Genomic DNA, 21425 nt, shown 5'->3' on the forward strand with positions numbered 1-21425 from the left:
ATGCAAGATGCAACAATCTCAAAGATTCTTCTGACTTACAGTTCATATAAGGAAATCAGTCAATTGAAATAAATTCATTAGGCCAGAATCTATGGTTTTCACATGACTGGGAATACAAATATGCAACTGTTGTTCACAGATTCCTTTAAAAAAAAATGTGGGGGAATGGATCAGAATACCAGTCAGTATCTGGTGTGACCACCATGTGCCTCATGCAGTGCGACACATCTCCTTTGCATAGAGTTGATCAGAATGTTAATTGTGGCCTATGGAATGTTGTCCCACTCCTCTTCAATGACTGTGTAAAGTTGCTGGCTATTGTCGGGAACTGGAACACACTGTCGTTCACGTCGATCCAGAGCATCCCAAACATGCTCATTGTGTGACATGTTGGGTGAGTATGAAATTCATGGAAAAACTGGGAAATTTTCTGCTTTTTCATGCTGAAACATGAGGTGATGGCGGTGGATGAATGGCACGACAATGGGCCTGAGGACCTCTTCACGGTATCTCTGTGCATTCTAATTGCCATCAATAAAATGCAATTGAGTTTGTTGTCCGTAGCTTATGCCTGTCCATACCATAACCACACCACCACCATGGGGCACTCTGTTCACAACGTTGACATCAGCAAAATCTCTGGCAACAGCTATGGTGGGCAATCCTGCAGTCAGCATGCCATTTGAACGCTACCTCAAAACTTGAGACATCTGTGGCATTGTGTTGTGTGACAAAACTGCACATTTTAGAGTGGCCTTTTATTGTCCCCAGCACAAGGTGCACCTTGGTAATGATTATGCTGTTTAATCAGCTTCTTGATATTCCACACCTGTCAGGTGGATGGATTATCTTGGCTCACTAACAGGGATGTAAACAAATTTGTGTACAAAATTTGAGAGAAATAAGCTTTTTGTGCATATGGAACATTTCTGGGATCTTCTATTTCAGCTCATGAAACATGGGACCAACACTTTACATATTGCGCTTCTATTTTTTTTCAGTATCGATTTTAGATTTCAGTTATTTGTCATATTTGTCCTTTCATGATAACAAAGGGAAAAATGGTTAAAGAAAGAATGATTGTTCATGTCTCATTGTATATTCACTACTCATAACCTGCCTCCATGCTAACCCTGAGAAACATGGTCTCACTATCACCACTAACGGCCTCTACGTTAGAGATCCTAACGACCTGCGTGAAGAGACCAAGGCCAGTTCTTCATATATCTCCACTAGAGCACTGCATAGTGACTTAATGAAGCCGACATGTCTGTGCCTCTCTTTTTATGGTCTATCCTACAGAGGCCATTTCCCAGCTAGTTAGTACACCATAAGCATTAGGATCATAGCAATTGATGCTGGGGAGACCATGTTAGTGATGTAACTGGTTAAACAAAACAAAAATAAACTCTGCACACACAACGTTACCAACCAAAAGTTACAAATCCTCTGTGCTCACTGCTCTATTCTTTGACAGAGAGAATTGATGGGTAGAGATGAGGCAAACAAGAAGGGTGAGGGAGAAAAGAGAAAAAAAAGTTTGCCGTCTGCAATGGTGGACTTACCATGAGGCAGAAGAGGCAATTGTCTCAGGCCTCACATCATCAAGGGGCCTAGTGAGCTGGTCATATATATTTTTAAACTATTCCAGTAATCTTTTTTTATATACAGTACCAGTCAAAAGTTTGGACACACCTACTCATTCTAGGGTTTTTATTTATTTGTACTATTTTCTACATTGTAGAATAATAGTGAAGACGTCAACACTATGAAATAACACATATGGGAATCATGTAGAAACCAAAAAAGTGTTAAACAAATCAATTAATATTTTAGATTTTAGACTCTTCAAAGTAGCCACCCTGTGCCTTGATGACAGCTTTGCACACTCTTGGCATTATGTCAATCAGCTTCACCTGGAATGCCTTTCCAACAGTGTTGAAGGAGTTCCCACGTATGCTGAGCACTTGTTGGCTGCGGTCCAACTCATCCCAAACCATCTCAATTGGGTTGAGGTCGGGTGATTGTGGAGGCCAGGTCATCTGATGCAGCACTCCATCACTCTCCTTCTTGGTCACATAGCCCTTACACAGCCTGGAGTTGTGTTGGGTCATTGTCCTGTTGAAAAACAAATGATAGTCCCACTAAGCGCAAACTAGATGGAATGGTCGTATCGCTGCAGAATGCTGTGGTAGCCATGCTGGTTAAGTGTGCCTTGAATTCTAAATAAATCACTAAAAGTGTCACCAGCAAAGCTCCCCCACACCATCACACCTCCGCCTCCATGTTTCACGGTGGGAACCATACATGCGGAGATCATCCGTTCACCTACTCTGCGTCTCACAAAGACACGGCGGTTGGAACCAGAAATCTCAAATTTGGACTCATCAGATCAAAGGACAGGTTTCCACCGGTCTAATGTCCATTGGCCGAAGCAAGTGTCTTCTTATTATTGGTGTCCTTTAGTAGTGGTTTCTTTGCAGCAAAATTTACCTTGAAGGCCTGATTCACGCAGTCTCCTCTGAACAGTTGATGTCGACATGTGTCTGTTACTTGAACTCTGTAAAGCATTTATTTGGGCTGCAATTTCTGAGGCTGGTAACTCTAATGAACTTATCCTCTGCAGCAGAGGTAACTCTGGGTCTTCCTTTCCTGTGGCGGTCCTCAAAAGAGCCAGTTTCATCATAGCGCTTGATGGTTTTTGCAACTGCAGTTGAAGAAACTTTCAAAGTTCTTGACATTTTCTGGATTGACTGACCTTCATGTCTTAAAGTAATGATGGACTGTTGTTACCCTTTGCTTATTTGAGCTGTTCTTGCCATAATATGGACTTGATCTTTTACCAAATAGGGCTATCTTCTGTATACCACCCCTACCTTGTCACAACACAACTGATTAGCTCAAACGCATGAGGAAGGAAAGAAATTCAACAAATTAACTTTTAACAAGGTACACTAATTGAAATGCATTCCAGGTGACTACCTCATGAAGCTGGTTGATAGAATGAGAAGAGTGTTCAAAGCTGTCATTAAGGCAGAGAGTGGCTACTTTGAACAATAAATAAAATATATTTTGATTTGTTTAATACTTTTTTGGTTACTACATGATTCCATATGTGTTGTTTCATAGTTTTGATGTCTTCACTATTATTCTACAATGTAGGAAATAGTAAAAATAAAGGAAAACCCTTGAATAAGTAAGTGTGTCCAAATTTTGGACTGGTACCAGTCAAAAATTTGGACACACCTACTCATTCAAGGGTTTTTCTTTATTTTTACTATTTTCTACATTGTAGAATAATAGTGAAGACATTATATATATATATATAATTTCTCCACGTGAGGGCCCCCCATACTCCACTCGAGGCATCCCCAACCCAGCCCACCCTGACAAATGACCTGCTGTCATGGGCTGCTCAGCTCATCGCTCTCATTCTGTCTTACTTCAGCAAGTTGGTTCAGCAACAGCAAAATCTGCAGGAAGCTTAAAAGTTGCAATGGAAATAGTTGTAAGGGGGGTTTTGTCTGGCCACTGTGCCCAGGTTAATGAGGCCACAATGTTGACAAAAAAGGCCTCTAAAAAAGTAAATAAATCCATACAGCTGAATAATAATTCATCATATAGATCAATAGTTTATTTCCATACGTATACAAATATTTTTCTCAGAATAGTAGAAACAAGTGTCATTAATCACCCACGGACTGGTTCATTATAATGGACTAGTTCCCGTGCATTGTTTCACGCGATATGATTGCAAACATGACTTTCATTGAAATTAACTTGCAGCAATGAGGCGCTTTCAGAACGGGGCAGAGAAAATAGAAATAAAAAAATAATTAATTTTAACACAAAAATTCAATCTTAAAGCATTTCTTTAGTAAAAGGAGGTACTGCTGATAATACTGCCTTTGTTGTTGAGGCAGGGGCCATGTACAGTATGTGTAGAACATGTATCTGCTGCTGTCTGGTTAAAAAGAGTATGGCATGTTATACTCCTTTTGGCCAGACAGCATCAAATACATGAGCTACATATAGTAAGACAGAGGGGTGCTGTTTCCCTCACTCGGATGCTTTCTCCGGTGAGATCGTTTCAGCCACTTGGATGCTGGAATTATTTTTGGATGAACGTGCAAAGGTAATCTACTTTCTGTAGTGATTTGTTTAACAAACAGATGAAAACATGACTGGTTGTGTTCATGATTGTGTTCATGGCACATACATTTTTATTGTGAAATGACATGTCTTTACTATAACACCCCTAAAAAATGACATTGTAGACACATGGGGGAGGGGGCTCAGACTGGCCTCTGTCTCAAGCCTCCAAATCACTAAGTCTGCCCCTGACCGTTCGGTACCATCAGGCAGCTAACACATTTAGAGGCATTTTGAGCCCTTTAAGAAACAGGCGGCAGGCACATTCTTCACAAGTTGCTCTGGGGAGCAATATCACAGGCTTGCGTGTTGCTAACAGATGCCTGGCAAGAGTAAACAGGCGTTTTGCTGCCATCACTTTGCTCCCCTCCAGACTCCAGCTCTTCTCTTCCCTCTCTGTCACCCAGCATGCCCAGCTTCAGATCTGGGGTCTGACGGCGTGAATGAACATTGACGTCTGTTTTCCACATTGTGGCACGTAGATTATTAATAAAATATAAAAAGCCAGTTTCACTACACTGCTTTTGCATTAGCAGGCTAGTACCTCCATTGGTAATCCATCCCGCCAACCCCAATACACACATTCACACACACAAACGCACGCACACACACACACCCTATGTATCTGTGTACTGTCGTGGTCTCTGAAGCCCAAATAGATGCCTTAATCCTTGTAGTTGCAAGGATTAGGGCTTTATTGAAACAAATAAGTGTTTTAATGGGAGAAAGTCCCAGTTTCAATTTCAATAGCTCGTTTAACCCTTATCTGCCAAATTCCTAAGTGCCCCTTCTATGTTAATGGGATCTACATTGCACTTGCATTGGGGGTGTTAACAAGCACAGCCTATTAATATTAATTATCCATACGTTTTCTGTGTAGGAAATGCTTTCTTGATACATATTAATTCTTTAACTTTATCCCTAACAAATTGGGTCAAATTGGCCATCCTAAAAGACTAGTTTCTCCAAAAAAGGCATTATTATTCAACTAGATGTAAACATTCCATTCCACTGAATAGTTTTTTTGTTTAAAGAGTGTTTTGACAATGGCTATTAAAACCAGCCATGTTTGGGCTTGTACTTTCCCAACCCAAGCCTCCTGAGGCCCTGTTAAAACGGTTCCTTATTTACAACACTAAACACACAATCTGCTCAACAAAAACAGACCAATACCAGTGTGTGTGTGTGTGCACGCGTGTGTGCGTTGGTGTGTGAGCATACGTGTGTGTGTGTGTGTGCGCGATCGGGACGTTTAGGGATGGGTTTGTGGGTATTACTTTAGATAAAACATCATCGATGCATTTAGTCAAAACCCTAGTCAGTTCAGCCCTCCTAATAAGCCATCTAATAATGAACCAACACAGACGTGTTTCCCTGTCTGACTCTCCACACTAGCTGCTTCAGACACCTGCTCAGAAGTTTACAGTTTCCCTCTTCAGCACTAACGCACAGACACGGCCCCACAATGAGAGCCACTTCAGGCTTCCTAATGATACCAGCATACACGCCCATAATTTACATAGAAAGCAGTGGCCACACTAACCCAACATTACACACTAGATGCATTTAGTGGAGTAGGTCGAGAGCTTCAAGTTCCTTGGTGTCCACATCGCTAAGGAATTAACATGGTCCACACACACCAACAGTCATGAAGAGGGCACGACAACACCTCTTCCCCCTCAGGAGGATGAAAATATTTGGCATGGGCCCTCACATCTTGACTGGCTGCATCACTGCTTGGTATGGCAACTGCTTCGCATCCGACCGCAAGGCGCTACAGTGGGTAGTGCGCATGGCCCAGTACATCACTTGGGCCGAGCTCCCTACCATCCAGGACATCTATACCAAGCGGTGTCAGAGAGGAAGGCCCTAATAATGTTCAAAGAGTCCAGCCAATCTGGAAGCGAAAGAAACGCACACCTGTTTAGGCGAGGTGCTGGCTAGCGGAGTAGAACACTTGAAAAATAAAAGAGTCCAGCCACCCAAGTCATTGACTGTCTCTCTGCTACCTCACGGCCAAGCTGTACCGATGCACCAAGTCCGGGCCCAACAGGACCCTGAACAGCTTCTATCCCCAAGCCACCAAGCCACAAGACTGCCAAATACACGACATGACCAAAAGTATGTGGACACCTGCTCGTTGAACATCTCATTCCAAAATCATGGGCATCAATATGGAGTTGGTCCCCCCTTTGCTGCTATAACAGTCTCCACTCTTCTGGGAAGGCTTTCCACTAAATGCTGCAGGGAATTGCTTCCATTCAGTCACAAGAGCTTTAATGAGGTCGGGCACTGATGTTGGGCGATTAGATTTCTCTCACAGTCGTCGTTCCAATTCATCCTAAAGGTGTTCGATGGGGTTGAGGTCAGGGCTCTATGTCCCGGCCAGTCAAGTTCTTCCACACCAATCTTGACAAACCACTTCTGTATGGACCTTGCTTTGTGCACGGGGGCATTGTCATGCTGAATCAGGAAAGGGCCTTCCCCAAACTATAGCTACAAAGTTGGAAGCACAGAATCATCTAGAATCGTCTAGAATATAGCGTTAAGATTTCACTTTACTGGAACTACTGGGTCTAGCCCAAACCATGAAAAACAGCCCCAGACCATTATTCCTCCTCCACCAAACTTTACAGTTGGCACTATGCACTGGGGCTGGTAGCGTTCCCTTGGCATCCGCCAAACCCAGACTCGTTCCGTCGGACACCCAGATGGTGAAGCGTAATTCATCACTCCAGAAAACTCGTTTCTACTGCTCCAGAGTCCAATGGCTGCGAGCTTTACACCACTCCAGCCGACGCTTAGCATTGCTTGATATTAGGCTTCTGTGTGGCTGCTCGGCCATGGAAACCCCTTTAATGAAGCCCCCGACGAACAGTTATTGTGCTGACGTTGCTTCCAGAGGCAGTTTGGAATTCGGTAGTGAGTGTTGCAACCGAGGACAGACGATTTTTACGCACTATGTGCTTCAGCACTTGGCTGTCCCGTTCTCTGAGCTTGTGTGGCCTACCACTTCGCGGCTGAGCCGTTGTTGCTCCTAGACGTTTCCACTTCACCGTTACATCATCCTGATACATATGGGATACAGAACAATACACCTTCCACTACATTACACCCCATCTTGACCGTTTGACCTGAAATCCATTATCCTTGTGTTTAAAGTGGCCAGGGTTAGCTACAGTATAGTATGGAGCGACTTACCTTGCAGCGTTGCAGGCTTGTTGGGGCATGGGGGAAGTTAAGAGTCTCTCTGATTACCTCATTGTCAAACAACTCCTCAGATCCCCCCCGCTTGCCCAAATGAACCAGCCCCAGGCAGAGTGTGTAAACAGGATGTCAACCCATGGATCAGTCAACTATTTTAAACTTGGGGGTTTTGGTATGGTATGCAAACATGCGACCTGTGCTGCATCTCTCTCTGCTGCTGATCGTCTCACGGGCTGAAAGGACACGCTTAAGGTACACTTAACAAAATTGATGATTTCATGAGCTGGCCATTTTGGAACTTAGCCATAGAGAGGGGTGCTGCTAATGTGTTTACCTCCAAAACTCAGGAAGAAAACTCAACAAGACATGACAAAAGGCTTCAGAAGTCATACTGGGATAGACTAAACAGATCTCTCTTCCCTGGGAGAAAAATATATTGCATGTAACAATTAACTAGACTCAAAAAGCAATATGGTTCAATTGTGGAAGGCTTAGGAATCGACAAAAACAGTGATGAAGTTTTCTGGTGACACATGGCGTGTTTTTTTCTAATTATCTTTTCCCTTTTCTACATACAAGCACATTACTGTTCAATTTTCACCTCCATCAGTATGATTATTAATCAGATCACACATCAATTGCCAGAACCACCCAAGAAATTCAGCCTGTAATAAAACTGTCATCTGCTCCACTATAAAGACAGATGCTGTGAGTTGTGTGATAACATAATTAAACTGTTCTGGGAGGGATTCCATACAATTATTCAAATTGGAAGAGCACTATCGTTTTACCAACAAAGCAATTTAGGGCAATATGCAGTGTCATAACACTGATGTTATCCGTTCCCCCAGATTTCCAATAAGTTGGAGCCCCTACCGTCCCCAGCCCGATCTGACAATATGAACAGTTTACAAGCAGATACCTGAGATCACTGAGAGATGAAGGAAAGACAATCCACAGCATTACACAGGTGGCTGCGAGTGACACAAAACAGAGCAGTGTGTATCCTTTTAACATGATCCTCTCTGAGATGAGGAGGGGTGTGTGTGTGTGCACTTGTGTGCGTGGCATGCATATGTGTCATTGACTGCAACCCTCAGGAAGGAAACACACAATGAGAGAATAATGCGTCATAGCCTTTGGACACCAACCACACAGAGAAACCAGCCCTTTATCACACCTATTGGTTATGCAGAACTGAGGAGATATACTGCTGTGAGAAAACAAAAAGCTGAATTGCTGAATTTAATTTAATTAAAATGTGTGGCGATACTTGTAGTAAAGAGGGGTGGTTCTGTTCCACTGAACTCCACAGTCAAGTGGACACAATCAGCAGCCAGCGGTCCAGCAGCATGAGAGCTGCTCTGAGCTCACCTCTGACCTGATGATTTTAACCTCTCTGATCTAAATGCCAGTGAGTCTGACCACTAGTCTGCTCTACTGACCAGGACACAGGCCTCAGCAGCCCTGGCCTTGCTACACTGTACTGTACTGGGCTGTACTGGGCCTGGTTGTCTACTCTACAGTACAGGGTTGGCAACGTGGGAGAAAGTCATGTGAGTCTTCTTATCACTTAGCAATTCCTCCTCCGGTGAGTAGAGTTCAGTGATGATAGATACACAGACAACCAAGGCTGTGCTGAGCAGTGTGTGTGTGTGTGTGTGTGTGTGTGTGTGTGTGTGTGTGTGTGTGTGTGTGTGTGTGTGTGTGTGTGTGTGTGTGTGTGTGTGTGTGTGTGTGTATCTCTCTCTCTTCCACCATGTCGAGAGGGACCTTGTTATAGTTTATATTATGCAAACAGCTAACCTGTGTCTGCAGCTCCATGTGAAGAGCCAAAGTGTTGCTCTCCATACAGTACTGATGGCCCTGCTCCAACAGAGAAGAGAAATTAAAGAAAAAAAAGTTGGTTTGCCTTATCTTGCCATTTATGACAAAGCTTTAGAGAACTTGTCTGACAAAGAAGCCTGGATCGATATTTCTGCTGTAAAGGAAAAGCAATGATTCATCTGGCTGTTGTTCTTTTTCTGATGATATTGTTGGAGTGTACACTGAGTGGACAAAACATTATGAACACATGCTCTTTCCATGACAAACTGACCAGGTCAATCCAGGTGAAAGATATGATCCCTTATTGATGTCACTTGTTCAATCCACTTCAATCAGTGTAGATGAAGGGGAGGAAACAGGTTAAATAAGGATTCTTAAGCATTGAGACAATTGAGACATGGATTGTGTATGTGTGCCATTCAGAGGGTGATGAGCAAGACAAAAGATTGAAGTGCCTTTGAACAGTGTATGGTAGTAGGTGTCAGGCGCACCGGTTTGTGTCAAGAACTGCAACGCTGCTGGGTTTTTCATGCTCAACAGTTTCCTGTGTGTATCAAGAATGGTCCACACCCAATGGACATCCAGCCAACTTGACACAACTGTGGGAAGCATTGGAGTCAACATGGTCCAGCATCACTGTGGAATGCTTTCGACACCTTGTAGAGTCCATGCCCTGATAAATTGAGGCTGTTCTGAGGGCAAAAGGTGGGGCAACTCAATAATCTGAAAGTTTTGTACACTCAGTGTATTTTCTATCACTGAGGAACAATGATATTTGAGGAATCTCTCAAACTTCATTAAAAGGACACCTCTAAGGGACAGGATATTAATATTTAATACTCCACAGTTATATCAGCTGAATCCAATTTCTAGCAGAGGAATCGGTTGCTTGCATAAACATGTGCAAGATTAGGAATGCAATGCCTAAATCAACCATAAATCACAATCAACAACAGTACATGTAGTAACTTGAATGTGCAGGAGTCAACATCAGCCTACAGTATCTAACTGTTCAATCACATCATCACTATGACTGCCTGCTTGTTGATGTGGTTGGCTGCATCTGGTCTAATCTGGGACTGTTCCTTTGGACATCGGAACTTCCTCTTGCAAAATCAATAACAACAAAACAAACGGAAAACCCACAAATGTTTAGCTATTGCAAAAACACAGCCCCTTTTTAAAAATATATTTGTCTTTATCATGTCTATAATCTTCACTTCCTCATTAAAGGGATTTCTGAAAACCTCAACTTCTGCTCCATCAGCAAGAAAGTTTAGAGAAAACATAAAAGAAAGGAGTCATATTGAGAAAATATAGGGTGCAAACCTTCTGTTTGGTTGACACAACAATACACTACATTTATCCACCAAATGGGAACATTTTTGTTCAAACATAAAATGTGTCTATACAGTGAATGGCCAATAATGGGAAACCACTTCGATTGGAGATTTAGATAAGCCAGGAGAGCACCTTGTTTCTGCAGAGGTATTACAGCCCAGTATTTGACTTACTAATAGAGATGTTTAAACCAAGCTTATGGTCCACTTCCCCCAAATCTGACTGGTCTACAAGATAAATTCCCCTGTCAGAATCAAGATGATCAAACAGATAACAATTATTGTATCCCCTATCTTTATTAATGAGCACTGTCTTTCACAGTTATGTTCCCTAATAAGAATAAATGGTATACCACCACCAGGTTTGTTGTTCACCCTGACTCAGGGGTGAACAAAAAAATCTAGATTGATTTCTGAATCACCAAAAGGGAAATGGTGTCTTGGATGTTTCTCAGAGAAGCCCACATATCTGTAAAGTTACCCCCTATATTAGCGCAACCAGCAAATAAAACTTAAAAGACAGACTGCAAAATGCCACAAAAGTAAAAGTTATCAAGTAATTGAGCGAAGATCTTAATGCCTATGGGACAATTAACATGGTTCATGATGCATGAATGAAAATCCTGGGTTAGCCTAATGGGAGAATAAAAACACAGGCGCATTCCCCCAGAACCCTCCACTGCTAAGTACCCTATCAAAGGAGAACGTCAGGAGCGGAGAATGAGACATCTCGTCCTTCATCCCGAACCATGCACCATTTATCACACAGAACAATTAATCCATCCGCCTCTCTCTCTCTCCATCATAAACCGTATGGTACGCCACAGAAATTAACCATGGGCTTTCTCTGTTCAAAGGGACAAACAGAAAGAAAAACATCTACGATTTATTCAAATTAACAGGAAAATATTCTACAGGACTAAATTCACGAGTAATGTTTTTATTTCTAAATTATTTTCCTAAATGACTGATCTGAGAGAATCATTATCCCATCCATATGACCAGAGAACAGAGACCAGTGCCGGACAGTTGGCTCTTTTCCTCGGGTGAAGGATTTCTTTTCTCTCTCTCTCTCCTTGGTGTCAAGTGTGCATCCATGCCACATTTCCCTGCTCTCTCCCTCCCTCTCGTCTGCCTCACATTCATCAAAGTTGTAACCCCTGTTGTCTTTGCACAGCGAATCAGAATGCGCCCCTGGCAAAGAATGAAGGAAAAGTCAACAGGAATTAAGTTTCAGTGCAACTGTTTACTCAACTGTGGCCCGCAGTTATTGAAATTGTATCCATGGTTTTGTGCGACTACTGCAGTAATGAATTCAGTATGGCTGTGATTTTCTCACTGACGACATGCTAATGTAGAGCTGGAGAAAATAAGGGAGACGACTAGAACAGCAGTGATGGAGAGGAGGGAGGGAGGGACAGCCATGTGGAGTAGACCGCCTATAGGTCTAACAAGTAAAGGACGTTTGCAGACACATCTTTATTTGCCTACTTTTTCTATTATTGCTGAAGGAATTATTGTAAATTGTGCATTTGCAACTTTGCTGGTGTTCATGTTACTGGCTTGCAACAAATATGTGATTTCTTGGGCTATTACTGTACGTGTTCACAAGCTGATTTTCCTGATAAGTGCTTCAAACGAATTACTGTTATTTTTGTTGTGACAAAATGCATGTTTCAGCATTGTTCTTTACCTCATACAGATGTTGATAGATATACTGTGACAACAGGCAGCAACAAAAGAGGCTGTGCATCGTGACTAAACTGCTCCTGACAACAACCCCAGTCATTCTTCAATGCCAAGACAGCATGAGACACAGTGATCTTTTCAATGCTGTTTCCTTAAACACGCTGTCGTGTGGCACACATAACACTGACACCAACAGAAAGAGCTTGTCTGTTTGCCTCAAGTCTCAGATGGTGAAAATGTTTTGGGCTTCACTAATAATAAATCTACCGCCATTCTATGGGCCTCATTGGTTGGACACCGAGAAGTGTGGCATTAGTTGTGAGTGTGAGGCGTGTTTACAATGAGCTAAGGGAAAATACTGTCAGCCCATTGCACAGCACAGCACTCCAACTGTCCGAGAATCATGTGGCACCTATACACTTAAAATATGTTGACTTACCTCAATAAATACTTCACCAAAATGCAGATGCTGCATAATACAATAAACATGTCCGCATCCAAACACGCAATCATTGAGAGCACTACCCTCTCTTTAAACATTCAAAACGCTCTCCAATATACATAAATAATAATCATGTGTTTATGTACCTGATGTACTTTGGGTCGGGATTAAATATTAACAGGCACTTTAGAGGGGATAGGGACTGCTGTTGACATGGGAATAATCCACTCATTTTGACATTATTTTCATTAGGCCACTGTTGATACAGTCCCAAAAGGTTTTGCATGTCAGCAATCAAGTTGTCAAGATATAAGACTTTCAAAAAGCAAATAGTAACTTGATTGCTGACATGCAAAACATTTTAGGTCTGTAACAACAGTGGAATAATGAAACAAATACCAAAAGATCGTTTTTGAGGGGATTATTCCTTTAATTAAGACAGGTGTGAAGAGAGGAACCTAGTTTACCTGCTGCGGCTGGAGATGGATCAGGTCAGCTGCCGTGACGTCCACTGACGTGGCGCTGTTGGGCCTCGCGTTCCTGGCTCCGTCCTCCACGCTCGCTGCTCTGTTCTGACTGGCTGGACCGTTGCTTGTCGCCTCGGTCCCAGATTCTTGCATCATGACTTAAAAACCTGAGACAGCAGGGAGTAGGAGAAACAGCTGTTAAAACAAGGTACAGTATAGGGGATACAGTACGTTTTAACCTGGGCCAAACTGTAAACATGTGTAATTTCCTTCCCACACGAGTTCACATGAACAGGTTTTTCTATTGGTTCATTCCTGACTATTTCTTGTTTGTTTGCACTGTATTCATAGACTCTCCTTCCACTGGGTGATGAACTCGTCTTTTGCGTTGTCTTTCCGGACTAGATACTTGCAGATGACATGTCCATACTGGGCTGGAGGAAGTAGCATGGCTCAGGTTCTGTTAGTGTTCTGCTTCACGGCTGTGTGGAAGGCAGGGGATAAAAACACACATCTGAGAGAAACCTAACCTCAGTGAGGCAAAGCAGTGGAGTCCAAGAAAACACTCACCCTCACAAACAAAACACTTTCTATGGAAATTGATATATTTACTCCCAGAAGAACCACGCAGAATGGCTTTTTAATGGGAAACAGGTCCAACGGGTGGGCGTGCCTGCCTGCCAAAGGATCTCCATGAGAAACATCCATTTTAAAACACTCAAATCCTATGCGGTGCTCAATTAACACCAACATTTGAGTCTATACCAAAAACATTTTCTGTTATTGCTTCATTTTAAAGGAGAATGTGCTGTATACAAATGGTTACATATGCTCTATAATTGCATGTACTTCTATAATCCAACTAAAAGAAAAAAATATTCAGCCGTAGATCTTTTAAATGTTCAAGTCCTTATTGTTTCTAATTTTGATGACACACAAGCCAGACAGACATCCCCTCAGCCCCCAGCCCGACTCCCTCCCCTCGCTCCTGGGATGAGGATGAACTGAACGACACTGATGCTTATCTGGGTCTGCATTCCTGAAATCAGTGGTGAGATTTACATCTTTTGTGTTGGTCACAAGCCTGGTGCGGCGGGAGGCGTGTCTAGTTGCCCAACTCCAGAGCAGTTAATGAAGCTGACCAAGTCAGGCAGAAGTAAATTAACTTGGCTGATTAATGATTTATACAAAGTAGAATAAATGCCCTTAAAACATTCGGCCTCGTCATGAAAGATGGTGGAAATGAGACTAAATGCAGATTTAAAATGTTGTGTTTAAGCCGTGTTATAGGGAGGCCAGTACGTGTTAATGTGTACTCAACAGAGGGGCTGAGTCTCCTGAGATGCCAATCTAAACAAGAGACAGCCTATATTGAGGAGGTCAGAGACCTGGTCAAGCGGTGCCAGGACAACAACCTCTCCCTCAACGTGGTCAAGACAAAGGAGATGATTGTGGACTACAGGAAAAAGAGGACCGAGCACGCCCCCATTCTCATCGACGGGGCTGCAATGAAGCAGGTTGAGAGCTTCAAGTTCCTTAGTGTCCACATCACCAACAAACTAACATGGTCCAAGCACACCAAGACAGTCATGAAGAGGGCACGACAAAACCTATTCCCCCTCAGGAGACTGAAATATTTGGCATGGTTCCTCAGATCCTCAAAAGGTTCTACAGCTGCACCATCGAGAGCATCCTGACTGGTTGCATCACTGCCTGGTATGGCAACTGCTTGGCCTCCGACCGCAAGGCACTACAGAGGGTAGTGCGAACGACCTAGACCATCACTGGGGCCAAGCTTCCTGCCATCCAGGACCTCTTTACCAGGCGGTGTCAGAGGAAGGCCCTAAAAATTGTCAAAGACTCCAACCACCATAGTCAAAGACTGTTCTCTCTGCTACCGCACAGCAAGCGGTACCGGAGCGCCAAGTCTAGGTCCAAGAGGCTTCTAAACATCTTCTACCTCCAAGCCATGAGACTCCTGAACACCTAATCAAATGGCTACCCAGACTATTGGCTACCCCCCTTTTTACACCGCTTCTACTCTCTGTTGTTATCATCTATGCATAGTCACATTAATAACTCTACCTACATGGTACATATTACCTCAACTAACCGGTGCCCACCGCACATTGACTCTGTACCAGTACCCCCCTGTATATAGTCTCGCTATTGTTATTTTGCTGCTGCGCTTTAATTACTTGTTACATTTATTTATTATTCTTATACGTATTTTTTTAAACTGCATTGTCGGTTAGGGTATCGTAAGTAAGCATTTCACTGTAAGGTCTACACCTGTTGTATTCGGCGCATGTGACTAATACAATTTGATTTTATTTGATATGATTTGATTTGAAACAAGGCACAGCCGCCCCACAGCAGAGGAGCCACAATGGGGACTCACTCTGTCTGACAGACATCAAATGGAGCTTGACAGATTGTCATGTTCACATTTAATATCAGAAAACAAAATAAGCAAGATAACAATAGAATAGTATAGCTCAGAGATCATCAACTAGATTCAGCCGAGGGCCGATTTTTTTCTTGAGCGGATGGTCGGGGGACCGAAACATAATTACAAATAATACGTAGACAGCAAATTGACCGCAAGAAGTCCAAGCAGATATAATATTTGACTAAAATATAATAATTTCAAACCTTGCTTACATTTGTATCCGATCACATATCTCTTTATTATGCATGGGATTAAAAGATTTCCAAAATTAAAATCACTTGGAGCTGATTTACTGGTGTTTCTAGTCTTATGTCCAACAATGCTGGAGAATCCTGGCATAGGTCGTTAGAACAATACATTTAAATGTTACAGGCCTAACTATTTTTAGTGGTAAAATAAATAAGTATTCCAGTACTATCATCATCAGTACTTGTAGGCTACAAGTAGTAAAATCAGTAGCTACCACTATAATAATAATCACCATAGTGCACTATAATTTTAATCTTTACAAGGAAGAATGTCTCTGCTCTTCTTGCAAGCAGAACATCCTAGTGAGTCCTCATCAGATAATGTGGTCGGTATTGCTTCAATTGTATGTCAACCGCCCCCTCACCTCAACTGTTGTGTATGCTATTTCCCCGATGGCTGAGCAGGCTCTTTTGGAGCTTCAGCCTGCCTATATTGCCCTACAGAGGGCCTTTGTTGAACTGAAGTTAGTGCTTAATGCCTTTTAAAATCAAACATGTTGTTTTCCCATTCACATAGAAATGTATCAAATGATTTATGCTACGTACACTGAACAAAAATATAAATGCAACATACAACAATTTGAAAGATTTACAGAGTTACAGTTCATATAAGGAAATCAGTGAATTTAAATAAATTCATTAGGCCCTAATCTATGGATTTCACATGACTGGGAATACAGATATGCATCTGCTGGTCACAGATACCGTAAAAAAAGGTAGGGGTGTGGATCGGAAAACCAGTCAGTATTTGGTGTGACCACCATTTGCCTCATGCAGTGTGACACATATCCTTCACATAGAGTTGATCAGGCTGTTGATTGTGGCCTGTGTAATGTTGTCCCACTCTTCAATGGCTGTGTGCAGATGCTGGATTTTGGCGGGAATTGGAACACGCTGTCGTACATGTTGATCCAGAGCATCCCAAACATGCTCAATGGGTGACATATCTGGTGAGTATGCAAGCCATAGAAGAACTGGGACATTTTCAGCTTCCAGGAATTGTGTACAGATCCTTGCGACATGGGGCCGTGCATTATCATGCTGAAACATGAGGTGATGGCGGCAGATGAATGGCACAACAATGGGCCTCAGGATCTCGTCACGGTATCTCTGTGCATTTAAATTGCCATCGATAAAACGCAATTGTGTTCATTGTCAATAGCTTATGCCTGCCCATAGCATAATTCCACCGCCACCATGGGTCACTCTGTTCACAACATTGACATCAGCAAACCGCTCGCCCACATGACACAATACACGCTGTCTGCCATCTGCCCGGTACAGTTGAAACCTGGATTAATCCGTGAACAGCACACCTCTCCAGTGTGCCAGTGGCCATTGATGGTGAGCATTTCCCACTGAAGTTGGTTATGATGCCGAACTGCAGTCAGGTCCAAACCCTGGTGAGGACGAGGACGACGAGCACACAGATGAGCTTCCCTGAGGCGGTTTCTGACAGTTTGTGCCAAAATTCTTTAGTTGTGCAAACTCAGTTTCATTAGCTGCATGGGTGGCTGGTCTCAGACGATTCTGTAGGTGAAGAAGCCGAATGTGGAGGTCCTGGACTGGCGTGGTTAAGCGTGGTCTGCGGTTGGACGTACTGTCAAATTATCTAAAATTACATTGGAGGCGGCTTATGGCAGAGAAATTACCATTCAATTCTCTGGCAACAGCTATGGTGGACATTCCTGCAGTCCGCATGCCGATTGCACGCTCTCTGAAAACTTGAGATATCTGTGGCATTGTGTTTTGTTACAAAACTGCACATTTTAGAGTGGCCTTTTATTGTCCCTAGCACAAGGCGAACCTGTGTAATGATCATGCTGTTTATTCAGCTTCTCTATATGCTACACCTGTCAGATGGACGGATTATCTTGGCAAATGAGAAATGCTAACTAACAATGATTTAAACAAATTTGTGCACAACATTTGAGAGAAATAGCTTTTTGTCTGTATGGAAAATTTCTGGGATCGTTTATTTCAGCTCATGAAACATGGGACCAACACTTTACATGTTGCGTTTATATTTTTGGTCAGAATACTTTGGATGTGTTCCCGCGTATAAATATCTGGGAATCTGGATTGACGATAGGCTTTCATTCAAAATACATGTTGATGAGTTAGTTATGAAGTTATTCATTTAAATGGACTTCTTTTACAGGAATATGCCTTACGTTAAATAGCAGAAAACAAATAATTTGGTCTACATTGATTCCGATCTTACAATATGGCGATATCATTTATATGAATGCAGCTGCCACTGTATTGAAACCACTGGACGCTGTATAGCATTACGCTTCTTTACGGGCGATAGGTTCAGCACACATCAATGTACTCTATATGAGAAAGTAGGCTGGCCCTCTTTGAAGTATCGCAGATCTATGCATTACGCTCTTTTTGTCTATATAGCCCTCTTATGTAAACTACCACCATACCTCACTTCTCTGGTAACCTACAGAAATACAAGCTATCAGACACAATCTCAGGAATGGTTAACTCTAGAGGTCCCTTCGATCTCAACAGTTAAGTAAATCTACCTTTAGCTATTTTGCTACCTTGCTTATGGAATTGTCTACAGAATTCACTGAAATTCAATGGTGCATCTAAAGCAGTTCAGACGGCTATGTGAGGACCATTTTAAGGAAGAATGTGTTTGTTTTTTATGATTCTATGATTGATCTTGTAATTTATTTTAGATTTTACTTTATTGTGATGTTGTTTTGTGCTTCCATATATCTTGTAAGTAACTAGGCCTATGTTTTTTTTACTGTCCCCAGGGCCATGCTACAAATGAGAATGTATTCTCAGTCCACTCACCTGGTTAAATAAATAATAAATACATCTCATTCTGAGCCCCTGCCTCTCTGCCTGCAGGCTATGGGCTGTCGGGCCCAGGCTACAGACTGTTGGGCCCAGGCTATGGGCTGATGGGCCCAGGCTACAGACTGTTGGGCCCAGGCTATGGGCTGATGGGCCCAGGCTATGGGCTGTGTTCTCTGGGTTCTGGGCTCTGGCCTCAAGCCTCCAGCTCAGCCCACTCTCTCTCCCTCTCTCCAGACAGATGTTGACCTGGCTGACCCCTTCAGTCTGGCACAGCCTCCCTCCATAACGGGATTTTGTAAACAAGGAGTGAGCAAGAGGAATACTGTGGGATGGAAGAGAGAGAGTCAGCCACAACTACAAGAGTCAGCCGGCTGCTCAGCTCAGGTCAGCTCAGCCCATACAAACTCCCCTTCCTTCTGAGACACCAATTAGAAACACATTCTCAGGCCAAATGAAATGTGATTTGAAATAAACCACATGCTGACGCTATTCACCCCCACTTCTTTTTCAAATAAAATAAATGTTTCCACACATAAAAAAATGGACTGAGTCTGTTTTTTTCTCTCTAAAGCTACATGAAAGGGGAAAGTAATGCCTATAATGCATGCACTGTCATTCCACGCAAAATGTTCGTAATTATAACGGAAAGGCGTATATTTACGAATGCAAGGCATCTCCAAAAGTAATCAAGAGAATGAGCTGCGGGGCTATTTTAATGTATGCAAAACTTGTGACCCACAATGAAGGAGAGTAAGGCTAAAATGAATGCAAAGTAATGCGCACATGCTTGGAACTGGCACCGATGAGGGACGGCTAAAATTAACACCCAATTAATTTTCGAATTGACAAACAAATGAAACCCATAAATCTACTTTCTCATTAATTTTACTGCAGAATAATTCAAAGCTGCAAAAAAAAGAGAAATAAAGAAAATGGAAAATGTGCATTATCCATCATAAATATCACCCAGATAGGAACGAGCCTTATTGGAAAGTTATCTAGTGACAACAATGTTAATCTGAGCTGCACTGAGGCAGAGACACAGCAACTTCATGTAGGCTATCAGGCACAGGCAACTAGTCTACCACGTGACAGGGCCCCTCGTTAATTTATCTACTCATTTATGTTCAGTTTGCTCAGAGGATACTTTTATCTGTGATGATGACTCAAATAGCTTGCAGTTAATTTTTTTTTTTACTTCATCCATTTATACAACAATACATATTCAGGGGGAATTATCAGTCAAGCGTCTCGCTATAGGTACTATACTTAGCAGGGCTGGAAAATACGCATTCATGCAAGCACCCACGAATGCACAAACACAGACACAAACAGCCATACACACACAAAAAAACACGCACGCATATTCAAACAGAAATGAGGGGGCAGTTCATGAGAAACAGGCCTGCTTGTTTATGAGGCATGTCAGCCCTAAATATAAAAAGAAAAACAACAAAAACAAAGAACCCTAAATAATGAACATTCCATGAGGTAACAGAGGTCCACAAAACAGATGCTATGCTTCTCTGTTGATCCTCAGACGTCTGTTCTTCTAAAAGGGGAGGGGGGGTCTGGTTGCAAAACACAACAAGTGTTTGGAACAAACAGTGGATCATAAAAAGGTCAGAGTTTCTGTTTGGTGATGGTTTTGTTCGTCTAATAAGGGGAGTACAGTCCAAACACAGTCACATGCAACTCCTATCTGACCAGATGGGTTCAGAGCATGGCAGGGCACTAAGGACTAATCAAGCCTATCGTTCCACTCAATACAACTCTAAAAGCCTGTCATGGCAGCCTGGAATTGAAGAGCTCAACAATTCAGTCAACAATCAAAGGTAGGGTCGGCCTGCACAGCTGTGGCGTGGCCTTTCCCCATGTTTTACTTTTCACTAATGCTCATGACAGTAAACCCTTTACGGCCGGCCGCCTGTTCCGGTCAGCAAAGTTATCACATAGGTCCTGTTTACACAAGCACAGAACATAAGCACAGAACACAAGCACAACATTGTTGGGGAGGAGATAAAGACACAGACAAAGGAGATGACAACGGGAGAGTTTCACTCTGATGCTGCCTGTTTAGGTTGGCTTGGTTGCTAGACTAGACAACATAAAGAGGTTGTACCAAGGTGGTGCAACACCATAATGCTTCCCCTGGAAGGGGTTTACAAGGTTTGGAGAGTTTTGAGTTCAGCTTTTTTTTTGGCTCGACAAACATGAGAGAAAATCTCTTTTTTTTTCACCTTGTTTACAAATAGCTGAACGAACATTTGTTCAATGATCCACAGTCAACCCTCTCATAATACAAAAGAAACCATTCAAAGAACTGAACCCCTCTACTGGCTTGTGCAGAACAGAACAGAAAGTCTGAATTGGGCTGGCCCCTGAACCCTCCCGCAGTCATAGAACAGCCAGTGGCCTGCCCTCCCTCCCACCCTCCCTCCCTCATCTCCTTGGTCTTTACCTTAAAACCTGTTGGGGCTAGGGGGCAGTATTTGCACGGCCGGATAAAAAACGTACCCGATTTAATCTGGTTACTACTCTTGCCCAGAAATGAGAATATGCATATAATTAGTAGATTTGGATAGAAAACACTCTAAAGTTTCTAAAACTGTTTGAATGGTGTCTGTGATTTTAACATAACTCATATGGGAGGCCAAAACCTGAGAAGATTCCATACAGGAAGTGCCCTGTCTGACAATTTGTTCTCCTTCATTGGCATCTCTATCAAAAATACAGCATCTCTGCTGTAACGTGACATTTTCTAAGACTTACATTGGC

The 21425-nt window shown here is 42.6% G+C and overlaps 1 protein-coding gene across 9 annotated transcripts in view; it reads right to left on the reverse strand.

The window, feature by feature from the left end:
* LOC106565737 (forkhead box protein P1-B-like) overlaps window positions 1-21425 on the reverse strand; it is a 240427-nt gene that overhangs the window by 92544 nt on the left and 126458 nt on the right. For all 9 annotated transcript variants that reach the window (XM_014133178.2, XM_014133179.2, XM_014133177.2 and 6 more), the window contains one exon: window positions 13125-13291. In XM_014133178.2, the coding sequence (XP_013988653.1) occupies window positions 13125-13280 (156 nt within the window). In that variant the 5' untranslated portion in view covers window positions 13281-13291. The remainder of the gene's footprint in view (window positions 1-13124; window positions 13292-21425) is intronic.

Source organism: Salmo salar, chromosome ssa12 (genome assembly GCF_905237065.1).
Source record: "Salmo salar chromosome ssa12, Ssal_v3.1, whole genome shotgun sequence".
NCBI classification, from domain to species: Eukaryota; Metazoa; Chordata; class Actinopteri; order Salmoniformes; family Salmonidae; genus Salmo; species Salmo salar.